This window comes from Nannobrachium achirus (genome assembly GCF_963921795.1).
Source record: "Nannobrachium achirus genome assembly, chromosome: 9".
Classification (NCBI taxonomy): domain Eukaryota; kingdom Metazoa; phylum Chordata; class Actinopteri; order Myctophiformes; family Myctophidae; genus Nannobrachium; species Nannobrachium achirus.
In genome coordinates this window covers 55563554-55577733 of record NC_137818.1, presented here as the reverse complement: position 1 = coordinate 55577733, position 14180 = coordinate 55563554, and the positions used below count along the sequence as shown (strand labels likewise).

Genomic DNA, 14180 nt, shown 5'->3' with positions numbered 1-14180 from the left:
GGTTTTAGCGTCCCGGTCGGTCGATTTAGCGACCCGGTCGGTGGTTTTAGCGTCCCGGTCGGTGGTTCTAGCGTCCCGGTCGGTGGTTTTACCGTCCCAGTCGGTCGATTTAGCAACCCGGTCGCTGAAAACTACCGACCACGTCGCGACCCGGTTGTAGGTCGCTAAATGATCTCGCCCTCTCTCTCTGTCTGTGCCTCCGACTTTGTTGCAGACACAGTGCCGGTTCCCCCTTTAATGCAAACCCCATTATACCTGTTGTCATAGGACCCGTTTTGACCATCTGTTTGCCTGTGTCCATTTAGGCCTATTGACTCATGTGGTGTACGTGATGTCAGAGCCTTTTATGAAGTGATGTCACAATGAGTCAGCGCTTGCGCCGATTTCCTCCAGATCAGCCTGATGTCAACAATCAGCTCTGCATAAGGAGATTCCGGAAGTTTTGCGCCAGTTCGGGAAAACCGCACATCGGGTCGGGTCAAGGCCCGGCACTGCACTCCGCGCCGCGGCGGGGAACGCGCGTGCCGAATCTGAAGCCGGTGGGACGAACGGTTTCCGAGATACGCGGATTACATACAGACACACACGCAGACAGAGATTTGTCGCATTTATAGATAGATATTGTAATCACTCACTGTTCCGCACTTTTGTTTATCCTGTATGCTGTATAAGTTCTCTCTCCTGATTGGATAACATTTGTATCCACACACGCACACGCACACAGCCACGCACACACACACACACACACACACACACACACACACACACACACACACACACACACACACACACACACACACACACACTTATTTCTCATCGACTGCGAGCCAGGATGAGTAGCATCTTCTGACATGACCTCTTTTCACCTCTGGACACAAACAAACTCCTTCCTCCCCCGTTCTCTCTGTGAAGGATGCCATTGGATAAGCGGGGCACGTCGGTATTGATGCACATATAGTTATCAGTCTGCAGACACAAGACTCACCACATCCAGGGCCAAGGAGAAAATCAATGTCTCCCATCTATGCCCGCTCCCAACTGATCTGAGAGCAGGAGATGGGTCTGTTTGTGACCTCATTATTGGGTGCGTGCGTGCGACGTGTGTACGTGCGTGCGTGCATACTGTATATATATTTACATATTATTCATGTACAACAATTACATTTACTACACAGCCTGCTTGGGGACCACACAAGTCAGGAACAATGCAAGTTAGGATTGCATTCCCCACCTGGTTATGCAATACCTGTTGTCAGAGTACTCTCTGTACCCGTTGTTAGAGTACCCAGGGTGGAATAAAATCCACTTGGTCCCATGCACACTAAGGCCCGGTACATACGGCAACGCTCTGTAGAGAAAACGGCGAGGTCCTGGGATATTGCCGTTGCGTTTTGCCTTTTTATCAAGCGTTCATATGAAGCCAAAATGATGTAGTATCCATGTCACCGAGTGAACAACAGAAATGCAAGAAGCAACAACGCATGCTAGTTCTTTTCTTTCCTACTAATACATACTGAAGAGTGGTTAACAATTGGTTTTACGACCCGAGTGCCCCGGGTTCGCGTCCCGCTCTGACACTTCTCTCCGTCACCGCGGACAACTTTTTTTTTCAGCGATAAAGATATTATTATTACATTATTCACATTATTAGTCACAATAATAATAACTTAATCGCCGAAAAAAAAGGTTGTCCCTGGTGACGGAAAGAAGTGACCGAGCGGGACGCGAACCCGGGGCACTCGGAATGTAAAACCAAATAGTTTACCACTCGGCCAGCAAGCCACAATGCTAATATAAGTACTGCAATCAGTATGTATTAGTCAAGCCCCCAGAACCCAGGGCTAGATTTGAAGCAACCCCGATGGTGGCCAAAGTTGGAACTGCAGCCTAAACGCCCCGCCCCCTCCACTCCAGACAATCCTTCCTCTGAGCGGAGAGCAGTGTGACGTCATTTTGGAACCAGAGCTGGTTCCAATTTCCCCCAGAATGCACCTGGATTAGCTACATGCTAGCACGTAGTTGCTTCAAAACGCCACTGAGCACTTGCATTGAAATGATAGTGGGGGCGGGGCTCGTCCGCTCTCTATTTTATATATACTCTATGGTATTAGTAGGAGAGAAAAAGACTAGCATGCGTTGTTGCTTCTTGCGTTTCTGTTGCTCACACGGTGACGCGAGGGGAGAGAGCTCTGCGTTTCAAGATCGTTCCGTTTTTAACCCCCGAACATGCCGTTGTCGTCTGAACGGAAGGCCTATCTGACTTTTTCTTTTGTGGAATTCTCGTTGCCAAAACGCAGTGTGAACGGCTCCTAACTCCGGTTTTGAATATCCCTCCTTTGTCCTTTGTCTCAGACAGTGTTTCCCTGCTGGTCCAGTGTGAGTGACTGAGGAGTCACCTGTCACGGCAGAAACACAGAGTGGATGTGTGTGTCTCTGGGCCTTGCTGCTTTCCCCTCCAGCTGTCAGCTCCTTGCCCAGTCTAACGAGGGGAGGCAAGGCTAATTGAATCCTAAACACTCTCTCCTTCTGCTCATCCCTCTCTTTCACTCCTTCACTTCTCTACAGGGTTGCTTTAAATTTAGGCCTTGGATTATTGACTGCTTTAACTATTGAAAAATGGCAGATATACAAGCTATTTTTGAAAAATCGTGAAAATGTAAATTTTGACCTATATATATATATATATTTCTATAAGTGTCTTTTGAATCCTTCTAAGGTTGTGTGAAAAACCTAATGTTTTTATGTCAACAATCTGGCTTAGCCATCGTCAAAGAAAAGGTCCTTTTCACTTGAACTGGAGCTCAGTTAGTCTGTTCTTGAGAGACTGCTATGTCAGTGGTTCTCAAACCTTTTCATGTGAAGGACCCCTGTAAAAATCTCAAAATATTATAGTTCCAAGGACCACCCAGAAGCAAAATCGGAGTTACAAACGCTACAAACGTTTCGCTCTAAAATACATTCAAAGATTTGCACACATTTTCATGACTTTTTCAAAAATAGCAGATCTACAAGCTTGCAGCGCGGCACTCGGTGCCGCGCTGTGAGCTTGTATATCTGCGATTTTTCAACAGTTAAAGCAGCCAATAATTCTAGGCCTAAATGGGTTAAAACCGTGGGCGTCTACCTCAGCGCCACGGTGTCTCACGCTCTCGTTCTCTCCTGGCTTTCAACACTCTTATCTCTAGCGATTCTATCTTTCCCATGGCCTTGAGATTAATTGTTGTTATTTGATTGGTTAGCTGTAAATGTACCCCCTTCCCCGAAGAAAACAGAGGCCTCCATAAACACATGTCAGCACAGTCACAATCATTCTGCTCCGTTTTTCTTTCTTGCCGTTTCTATTGGTACGTTTACAGAATAACGAGTCTCCAGCGGTCCGCTCAGAAGCTGCTGGGGTTGCGATCTCAATCTCAGCAGAGCCGGCCAATGGTTTTCTTGGCCCAAAGGTCAGAGCGATGATTCTAGCAGAATAATTACTTCCTCAATAAAAAATAATACAGTTGTGAAAAGTACATTAATGACTGTAAGAGTAGTAATTGCATGCCAGCTTACTCACAGCAAGGAAATCTGAAAGGAGTTGAATATCTAGCAGAGAAATCACCTTGAAAGTGGACCTCTATGAATATCTTCAGCATTCTACATCAGCACCTGAGATTTGTCGCTTTGAGTCACCGGTCAAGGTAGTCCGGATTGCAATTGATCAGAGCTGTATATATTGTGCACTGGTTTAATCATCCTTTAAAACCATTTAAACCCTATACTTAGTTGAGTCTCGCCAGGGTTCTATCCCAGGACTATACTGTACACAATATCTAGTATGTAGATTTTGTCTCACATGGCCAGACTGTTGCCTCCCACAATTTTCATACAGTCATATAGTCTGAAGCGCGGAAGTAGCCAGGCTCCAGAATCGTGCTAGCTTCAGCTGAACGGAGCTCTCGGAGAGTCACACTTTGGCCACACACCCATCTCAGAAACCAGCTGCATTGAGAGGTTTTTCAGACTGAATAATGGAGTGTCAGGCTTGCACTTTTGATGATTAAAGGGGAAAGCAGATCTGAAGCCTCCTCTCCACTTCCATTTCGTCTTTAGTCGTGAAAATGTATCCTAATATAAATCATGATTCATATTAGGATACATTTGCTTATTGGCAAAAATGGTAATAAAAAAGACAATCTAAAGATATTTAAACATATATTTATGTGAACGGAAATGACAAACAGATTTCGGAATGTGTAGTTCCAGACTCTAAATAGCTTTCGGAGATTTTGGTGTCAAATAGTATGAAATCAGGTTTCAGTGAGAGGCTGGAAGTCATGTCAGATGTAATGGGGACATGTCATTTCATTAAGCACACTCTCTCCGCTGTGTTCGGAAATGATTGGTGTTGTTTTGAAAAATTAAGATTAATTATTAACAGATGACACGGTGGGGACTTAACGCTCCGCACAAGCACACACAGGCAGCGGTCCAGGCACCTACTGTACCGTAGGTAAGCCCACCATCTCTCTCTATGCTGCATATAAACTGTTCCATCTGATGAATGTCCTAGCATAGCACAAGTACATTGGCAGTGAGTTGGTCCCTGTGGCCTGTAGGTCAACATCTAACCCATTCAATGTAATTTTAGATCGGCCTCAGGTCTAAATGGTAACGAATGATGCACAGAGGCAGTGGTGTAAAGTAACTAAGTACATTTACTCAAGTACTGTACTTTTGAGGGATTTTTACTTTACTGGAGTATTTTCAGAAGCATCAACACATTGTGATCTACAAGCTCACAATATGTGTCGCGATGTGACGCATTGTGAGCTTGTAGATCTGCTATTTTCAAAAGATCTTCATCTATATAGCGGGATATTCTACAAAATGAGTACTTTCTACATTTGGTACTTTAAGTACATTTTGATATTAACACTTTTGTTCTTTTACTCAAGTGCATTTTAAATTATGGACCTTTACTCATAACAGGGTATTTCTATATTGCAGTATTGATACTTTTACAAAAGATTTGAGTATGTTTTCCACCACTGCACAGTGGCTCCTGCCTGTCCCCCGTTCACCTGGATCTCTGATGGTAATGGCCTCTGATAATCTGATAGACAGAAGCGTGTCCAGGGATAAATCATTCAGAGGTCACTGGTGAGGCTGTCACTCACACAGCGAGACGGTGTGTCTGTTTCTGTTCATGTTCTCCATATCTCAGTCTTTTAGCGTCCATCCATTATATTTCTCTGGCTTCTGCAGGTTTGTTTCCTGTTTCTCCGCACATCGTAATGAACCAAAGCTTTTGTTGCTTGCAATCGCGCTCCAACTAATGCAGAATTAACCGAACGATATCCCTGTTCTGCAGTGAGGTTCACTGCATCAGTGTTCATTTTGTCACCTAAAACTGTGTAAACGCTAACATACCAGTGCTGTAGCGGAGAAGTGTACTAGCCTCACTGCATGGATTGATTAATTGGTTAATGATTCAAATGGACTATTGGTTAGACCTACAGTCAATTAGAGTAGCCCAAGAAACACAAGAAACAAAGCGGAACGCAACAACCAGAGTAGCCCCCAAGAAACCCAAGAAACAAAGTGGAATGCAACAACCAAATTGGAACGATACAAACACAGTGGAATGTAACAACCAAAGTGGAACGATACAAACACAGTGGAACGTAGCAGCAAAGGTGATACGCCTTCCACTACAACCAATCAGAGTAGCGCAAAGGTGATGCGCCCGCCACTGCAACCAATCAGAGTAGCCCCAGAAACCCAAGAAACAGTGTGGAATGCAACAACCAAAGTGGAACGATACAAACACAGTGGAATGTAACAGCAAAGGTGATACACCCTCCCCTACAACCAATCAGAGTAGCGCTACGTGATAAGCCCGCCCTACATTTGCATACTGGGCCCTGGTTGGTTCCCTCATGACTTGGGTGCTGAGAAAAATGTACATAGCTGAGCCAGGCTAGAACTCTACCAGTTCTGCAGTGAGGTACACTGTACCAGAGAACTGTTCTCCGTTCGTACCACAAGAATTAAAGATTCTGTTCTTTTGAAAGTTCAGTGATCTCTCTCTCTCTCTCGTGCGCGCGCATGCTCTCTCTCTCTGCCTCCACTCTATTCTGGTCTAAATCCTTTAAATCAGGTTTCAGTGGGAGGCTGGAAGTCATGTCAGATGTAATGGGGACATTTCATTTCATTAAGCACACTCTCTCCGCTGTGTTCGGAAATGATTGGTGTTGTTTTGAAATATGAAGATTAATTATTAACAGATGACACGGTGGGGACTTAACGCTCCACACAAACACATACAGGCAGCATAGGTACATAAGCCGACCATCTCTCTCCCCGTTTCTTGTTTATCTCCACTTTATATAAATAAAGGCAGAAAGCCCCAAAAACCTTGGAAAACACACACACACACACACACACACACACACACACACACACACACACACACACACACACACACACACACACACACACACACACACACACACACACACACAAATGGACAAATGTATACATTATTACGCTAACCCTAACCCAAAAATGAAACAAACCGTAACTGCGTGCATGTGGCTGTGCATTATTCCTTTTCTTTCTTTTTTCCACTGCCAGTTGTAGGTTTAAGAGGCTGTTCTATGGAACAAGTCAAGCAGTGCTCACTGCTCCATAAGGAAGTGTTTAATATTTGATGCCACCAGATTTCACAGCTCGCTAATAGAAGCCGTGTGCGTGTCTCCATTAGGCCTCTGTCCAGGCTTGAGAATAGTGCTGCATGGCTGCACAGTGCAAATCACAATCTGTCCACTGTTGGCTAACAGGGGAGCTGGAAATAAAAACGTATCTGTCACAATCTACACTGTATTCCAGACTAATCACCAATTATACATTATGGTCTGTGTTGGGTTCATGGTTGTGGCTGTGGCTTGGAGACATGGAAGTATTTAGTGGTGGGGAGGTTCACTGATGGATTGAATAGTTTATTAGAAGTTTGCATTAAAAGTACAGGACATTACAGTTCAGATACAAGGTCTACTAATAGGATTTCAACCACATCACAATGACTTGTTTACATTGGGGTCCTTTTGTACTCTCTATCGTCCTCTTAAAAACATTAAATGACAGACAAATAAACTATGCATGGTACTATGCAAAGATAAAATCATAAAACGGTCAGAAAACAGAAAAAAATATATTTACAGTAAAAAGGTCAGGGGATGTAACAATAGGGTTTGTCTTTTTACCATTCTCATTTCATATTAAACATTTAAATTGGAAATTGCAAGTGTGGTTGCACTTGTCACACTTGCGAATGAATTTTGCCTTACCATTTTCCCCATTCAAGTCAATGGGGTGGAATGCCCATATATGGACATACTGTGTCAGTCTCATGTGATTTATGATGTCGTCTCCATATTTGGGGAAAGTTTATTTTTCTATTAAAGTCAATGGAGAAAATGTAGTCACGAATAAATTCATGTAAATTAAACAATATAACATATCTCCTAGCTAAATGCAAGGAATCAATTACATATGGCCCAAGTAGCGTGGCAAATTAAAGTTTATTTAGAAAGGGAAAGATGAATTGATGAAATAAAGTCGGACAGTACTATAGTCTGGTTGCCCTGCAGGGGCAACCAGACCAAAAATCACACCAGTGTGAAGTGAGTGGTGCTATTGCTGCTGCTGCTGCTGCTGATGATAATAGACCCACATGACGTCACACAGGACAGGGACATACAGTACGACAGACATGGAGACACACTTGGAAAACGTACAACATCAGTATTTGATACAATGGAGAAAAAAAACACAAAGTCACGTATTGCAGCAGTTGGCACCTCTCAAAACATAATATATATAGATATATGTAAGGGACTGATATATGTTTGCCAGCAGATGGCGCATTTCTCCTGTATTGTGTATGCTGCTGCTGTGCCTTTTGTCTTTTTGTCCCTCCACAGCCACCGTAGGCTTTAGTTTTTCCCTTTGTTTCCAAAGGTAAGGAGGGATTCTACACTGTGCCACTAAAAGCTATTTAAAATAGTATATCAAAGTCTGAGTTAATTCTAAAACATTACAGAGCATGTTTGTTTCAGGAGGCATGTGTTGTGTTAAGGATTTTACTGTTTAGTTACTGTTCCTGTACATGTGTGTAAATAATGTTCATGCTAATGGCTAACTGTGTGTGAGCTAATCTACATGAAGACTGCACGGGACGGCAGCATAGTGTGACAGTGTTGTGGCTGGCTGGCTAACCAGGCAGTTACTGCCTACCATATAGGCAAGAGGCAACTAAAGTTATTGAATACACTTTGTACATTAGATTGTAAGTCCAAGTGTTTGTGTATTGAATACAAAACGGACAGTGAGTTTTTCCCTTTGTTTCCAAAGAGCTGTGTAATAAACGAGGGTTTGCTTGGCCTCTCAACGTCTTGTTCCTTGTCCATCTTTCCTGCCCTGGTATCTACATACAGACTTCGCTGGGGCTGGTCAGCAGAAGGATAGGGTTACATATACATTTACTTGCCCATTCCCACGCTAGTAGTTTAAGATTTTTATGCAAATAGATATGGAGTTATGACTCTTTTTTAAAATGATTATTCCAATAGCTATGTATTTATTTATGAATTCATGCATGTGATATTCCTAACAGACACTTTGTCTCTCTCTAAACCTCTCTCACCTATCTCTGTCCACATTTGAATGTCATGCCATTTCAATAACACAACCTGTCTTTCTCACCATCATTGTGCTCTACCGCCCCCCAGGGACCCTTGGGGATTTTCTGGAAGAACTGGACTCTCTGATCAGCTCATTTCCGGAGGATGGAACACCCCTGATTCTACTGGGTGACTTCAACCTACCAACTGAAGAGAAGTATCTCCCCGTTACATCCCTATTGTCCTCATTTGATCTGTCCCTCACCCCTTCCCCTCCCACCCATAAGGCAGGGAATGTACTGGACCTTGTGTTCACCAGAGCCTGCTCCCCCTCAAACCTCATTGTTACCCCTGTAAAATACTCTGATCACTGCTTCATAACCTTCTCCCTCTCCCTCTCTATCCACAGATCTAAACAGACCCTCCCTCGGACTGTCACCACACGACGCAACCTGAGGACCCTGGATCCCTCCATTCTCTCCTCCTCCATTCTCTCCTCCCTCCCAACCCCAGATATCCTTCCCTCTCTCCCTCCTGACACTCTAACATCTTCCTTTCTCTCCTCTGTCTCCTCAGCCTTCGATCGGCACTGCCCTCTCTCGACCAGGCCAGCACGCCCAAATCCACCGGCTCCGTGGCTATCTGAAACCCTCAGAACTGAGCGAACACCTCTCAGGGCGGCAGAGAGGAAGTGGCACAAGACGAAGCAACCAGAGGACCTATCTCACTTTCACGCACTCCTGTCAGGTTTCTCACTCGCACTCTCCACTGCAAAATCATCATTCTACCACACAAAGATCCAATCATGTACCTCAAACCCTAGGAAACTGTTTAGCACATTCTCAACCCTCCTCAAACCCCCCCCTCCCCCCCCTCCTTCATCCCTCTCAGCGGACGATTTTGTCACCTACTTTGAAAAGAAGGTTGATGATATCAGTAGTTCATTCTCCCATCTCCCCCAGAATACAGTGTCGAAAACACGCAATTGTATCCCTAACATAACATGTCTATCCTCCTTCTCCCCTCTCTCTGCAGATGACGTCATAAAACTAGTGACTTCCTCTAGACCTACCACCTGTGCCCTGGATCCAATCCCTTCTCCACTCTTCCAGACGATCGCACCTGACCTACTCCCCTTCATAACCGCCATCATCAACAGTTCTGTAACTTCAGGCTGTGTCCCAGCTGCCTTCAAGACAGCCAGAGTATCACCACTCCTCAAGAAACCAACTCTTGACGCCTCGGACGTCAAGAACTACAGACCGGTATCCCTCCTCTCATTTCTTTCAAAAACCCTTGAACGTGTGGTCTCTAACCAGCTTTCTCTCCATCTCTCACAGAACAACCTGCTGGACCCCAACCAGTCAGGTTTTAAACCGGCCCATTCCACAGAAACGGCACTCCTAGCAGTCACAGAAGCACTCCATGCTGCCCAGGCTGCATCCCACTCTGCAGTCCTGATTCTTCTGGATCTATCAGCGGCATTCGACACAGTGAATCACCAGCTGCTCCTGGACACCCTTGCTGACCTAGGCATCACCGGGACGGCACTAAAGTGGTTCTCCTCCTACCTGTCGGACCGGACCTACCAGGTCTCATGGAAAGGTTTGCTTTCATCCCCCCGAACCCTCCAAACGGGAGTCCCCCAGGGATCCGTACTTGGCCCTCTGCTGTTCTCCCTGTACACCAAATCCCTTGGTGCTGTAATCTCTGCTCACAATCTATCATATCACTGCTACGCTGATGACACTCAACTGTTTTTGTCCTTCCCCCCTTCTGCCACCCAGGTGGAAGAGCGCATTGCTGCATGTCTGGCCGACATCTCACAGTGGATGTCAGCCCACCACCTCAAGCTGAACCCGGACAAGACGGAGCTACTCTTCTTCCCAGCTAAGTCTTGCCCCATGCAAGATCTCACTATTTCCATAGATAATGCATTGGTGACTTCAGTTCCGACTGCTAGAAACCTTGGTGTGGTCCTGGACACCCAGCTATCATTTAAGGCACATATTGCATCAGTCACCCGGTCCTGTAGGTTCACACTCTATAACATCCGTAAAATCAGACCGTTCCTCACCCAGGAGGCAGCGCAGCTCCTCATTCAGACATCTGTCATATCAAAACTCGACTATTGTAACTCTCTCCTCACTGGTCTCCCGGCATGTGCACTTAAACCTCTCCAACTGATCCAAAATGCCGCGGCACGACTGGTCTTCAACCAGCCTAAGTTCTCACATGTCTCTCCCCTTCTCCGCAGCCTCCACTGGCTCCCGGTTGCGGCCCGCATGGAATACAAAACACTGATGCTGACCTTCAAAGCAGCCAAAGGTATGGCTCCTCCATACCTCCAAAAGCTGATCAACCCCTACACCCCCACTCGTTCACTTAGATCAGCCAACACAGGGATGCTGACCGAACCCTCGCTAAAAACTCCAGGGCAAAAATCCACTCGTCCGAGACAGTTTGCCCTCTTGGCTCCCAAGTTGTGGAATAAACTCCCTGTCGCACTTAGAACAACGGACTCACTCGCTACCTTTCGCCGTGGACTGAAAACTCACCTTTTCAGACTCCACCTAAACCCTTAGCACTACAGTAAAATCAATGACCATACATGAAGCATTTGTTTGTTAGGTTTCTTTAGAACTTGATTATATTGTGTTTTTCTCTAGATAGATATCCATTTACATTGTTATATTGCTGTTAATGTACTGACCTATTATCTTGTTTATTATTGCGATGTTGTATCTGCTTATTGTAAGTCGCTTTGGATTAAAAGCGTCTGCTAAATGCCTAAACTGTAAACTGTAAACTGTCTCTTTCTCTTACAGGTCATTGTCCACCTTGCTGGCTTCAGGTAACTTGAGGTAACTCACTTTTATTCTTACTATCTTTACTCTTACTATCTCTCTCTCTCTCTCTCTCTCGTCCTCGGGTCAGCTCTCCAGGGGAGTTGGAGGCTGACAGACATCGATTATGAGCCCTGTAGAAAGACTTGTGGCGATCAAAGTTATTGATCCCGGGAGAGAGGGGGGTGGGTGGTGGTCAGGTGAGCATGTCTATATATGTTTGTCTAAGCCACTCTGCCTTTAAAGCGAGCGCGTGTGTGTGTGTGTGTGTGTGTGTGTGTGTGTGTGTGTGTGTGTGTGTGTGTGTGTGTGTGTGTGTGTGTGTGTGTGTGTGTGTGTGTGTGTGTGTGTGTGTGTGTGTGTGTGTGTGTCTTTAGAGAGGGCAGGGAAGCATTATTAGATGCCTCATGTGGAAATAGGGTACAGTAAGTCCCAATCCCTCCCCTCGCTTCCCCCTCTAGTCCTGATACCTGCAGCAAACACTACCAGACAGTTACAATTTAGGCATTTAGCAGACACTCTTAATCCAGAGCGATTCACAAGCAAAGACAACACAAGATAATACATCAAATGCATGGCAATAGTGGATGCTATTAAATGCTGTGAGGTTGTAGATCGGCTATTGATTCTGAAAGATTTTCAATGTATAAGATAGGGCTTACGTGCTTAACTATTTCTAACAGAAAGACACTTTTAAAATACAAAAACAAAATATGGAGATCTGAGGTTTCCATCTGACAGATGGGAATACATGAAGATCCCACAATGTACATTACAGACCTATGAGCAACAATTGTATCCGAGGGTGGCAGTGATCACACATTATGCAGTAGGGAGGGTTCAGTTTGAAGTCTTTCATAAAGACCCGCTAAGGAAGTGGTTTCTCCCCTTCCAATTATTCTTAGATTAGAGTGTTGGAGCTCGTTGCTGTTAAAGCTATTATTTATGGAAGTGTAAAGGTTAGAAAGACTCCCTCAAGTAATCACATTCTGAACAGTAATTAGCCAGGGAACCAGGGACATTAGTGTTTCTCTGGCTCTCTGCGGAACACATGCAAGAGCGAGCGAACGCACGTACTCTCTCTCTCTCTCTCTCTCTCTCCCCAAACACGGGAAATTCACATTCTACTGCCGAGGAAGAAGTTATATAACCTTTATATTTTACCAACACTTCTACAATACATTATGATATTGTGCAGAGCCTTTTTACAGACTATCTTGTTATGGTTCAGTTTGTCCTTGAAGCAGCTACAGTATAACTATGATCTCTGCCCTGCAGTGCTCCTGGCAGAACTACTGCACAAAGTGTTACTGCATTTCTCCCCATGATATCATTTTACATAAAGCATACCTTTCACCACCTAGAATATTGTCCAGACTCCTATTGGCTCATCCATTACTGATATTCCACAACACTGCTCTGCCACCAAAATGTGGACTGCCCTGACACCATCCATTAAACAGTGGTTCTCAAACTTTGAAATGTGAAGGTCTCCCCTTAACTTTGACAGTGTACAAATGGAACCAAATGGACCCGTTAGGGTCCATTTGGTTCCATTTGTACACTGTCAAAGTTAAAGAATTGTAAGGGTCAATTTAGACCCCCATAAAGGAACCTAGAGAGCCACTGAAATCCACTTTGAGAAACACTGCAAAAGATGTGAATCACTGCGCACTTCCTGTTCAGTATTCTATGGCAGTGGTTCTCAAACATTTTCATGTCAAGGACCCCCAAATGAATACTGTATGTATTTGGCTGTGGACCCCCATTTGAAAGGGTTTTGTGCCAGGGACCCCCAGAAGAGAAGATTTATAACATATACTCCACGTGGATATTGTGGTTAAAAGCAGTGGGCGAGTGGTGGGAATTTATATCACCCATATCGTTGCCTTTTGCGATATTGATATCCTGCATGTTCATACGAGATAACGATATGATTAATGATATATCGTGCAGCTTGTGTGCGTGCGTGCGTGTGTGCCTGCGCGTGCGTGTGTGTGTGTGTGTGTGAAGGAAACATTACAGGAATGGAATTTACTTTTAGTTGCTTTTGACCCAGGATGGAGTTTTTTAGTTGGTGTTAAGTGCTCTCTGAAAGCCAAACAATGTGTTTAATGCTGAATGGTTTGGAACTGGACCCAGCGCCCCATTAGAGTCAATTTACAGTCACAGGCAGCCAAGACTCAAACATGCAGTGAGAGAATACACTTCTTTGGCCAAACACAGTGTGCTGGTGCAGTCTGTCTGTCTGTCTGTCTGTCTGTCTGTCTGTCTGTCTGTCTGTCTGTCTGTCTCATACTCTCTCGTTATCACTCTTACACTCTCTCTCTTTCTGTATCTATATATGCAATCTCTCTCACACAGTATTGTAAAGTAACTAAGTACATTTAGTTAAGTAAAGTATAATTTTGAGTTATTTGTAATTTATTTGAGTATTTCCAATTTCCCGTACTTTTACTTCTACTCCACTACATCTCGGATCCAAATTTTACTCCACTACATTTATTTGAAAACTTTAGTTACTAGTTACTTTGCAGATCTAAATTATAATATTATAAAACATTCATTAACCACTTGTAGACCAAATAGCTGATCGCATCGCGACACGTTGTGAGCTTGTAGATCTGCTATTTTCAAACATTTTGCACTTTTACTTTTGGTACTTCAA

At 44.4% G+C, this 14180-nt stretch overlaps 1 protein-coding gene across 1 annotated transcript in view; it reads left to right on the top strand.

The window, feature by feature from the left end:
* Positions 1 to 14180, top strand: part of LOC308290990 (uncharacterized protein) — a gene marked incomplete at both ends in the record, with an annotated part of 58825 nt that overhangs the window by 4213 nt on the left and 40432 nt on the right. The window contains 4 exons of the mRNA XM_080732904.1: positions 7968 to 7972; positions 8660 to 9413; positions 9702 to 10560; positions 11495 to 11520. Coding sequence (XP_080589030.1) covers positions 7968 to 7972; positions 8660 to 9413; positions 9702 to 10560; positions 11495 to 11520 — 1644 coding nt within the window. The remainder of the gene's footprint in view (positions 1 to 7967; positions 7973 to 8659; positions 9414 to 9701; positions 10561 to 11494; positions 11521 to 14180) is intronic.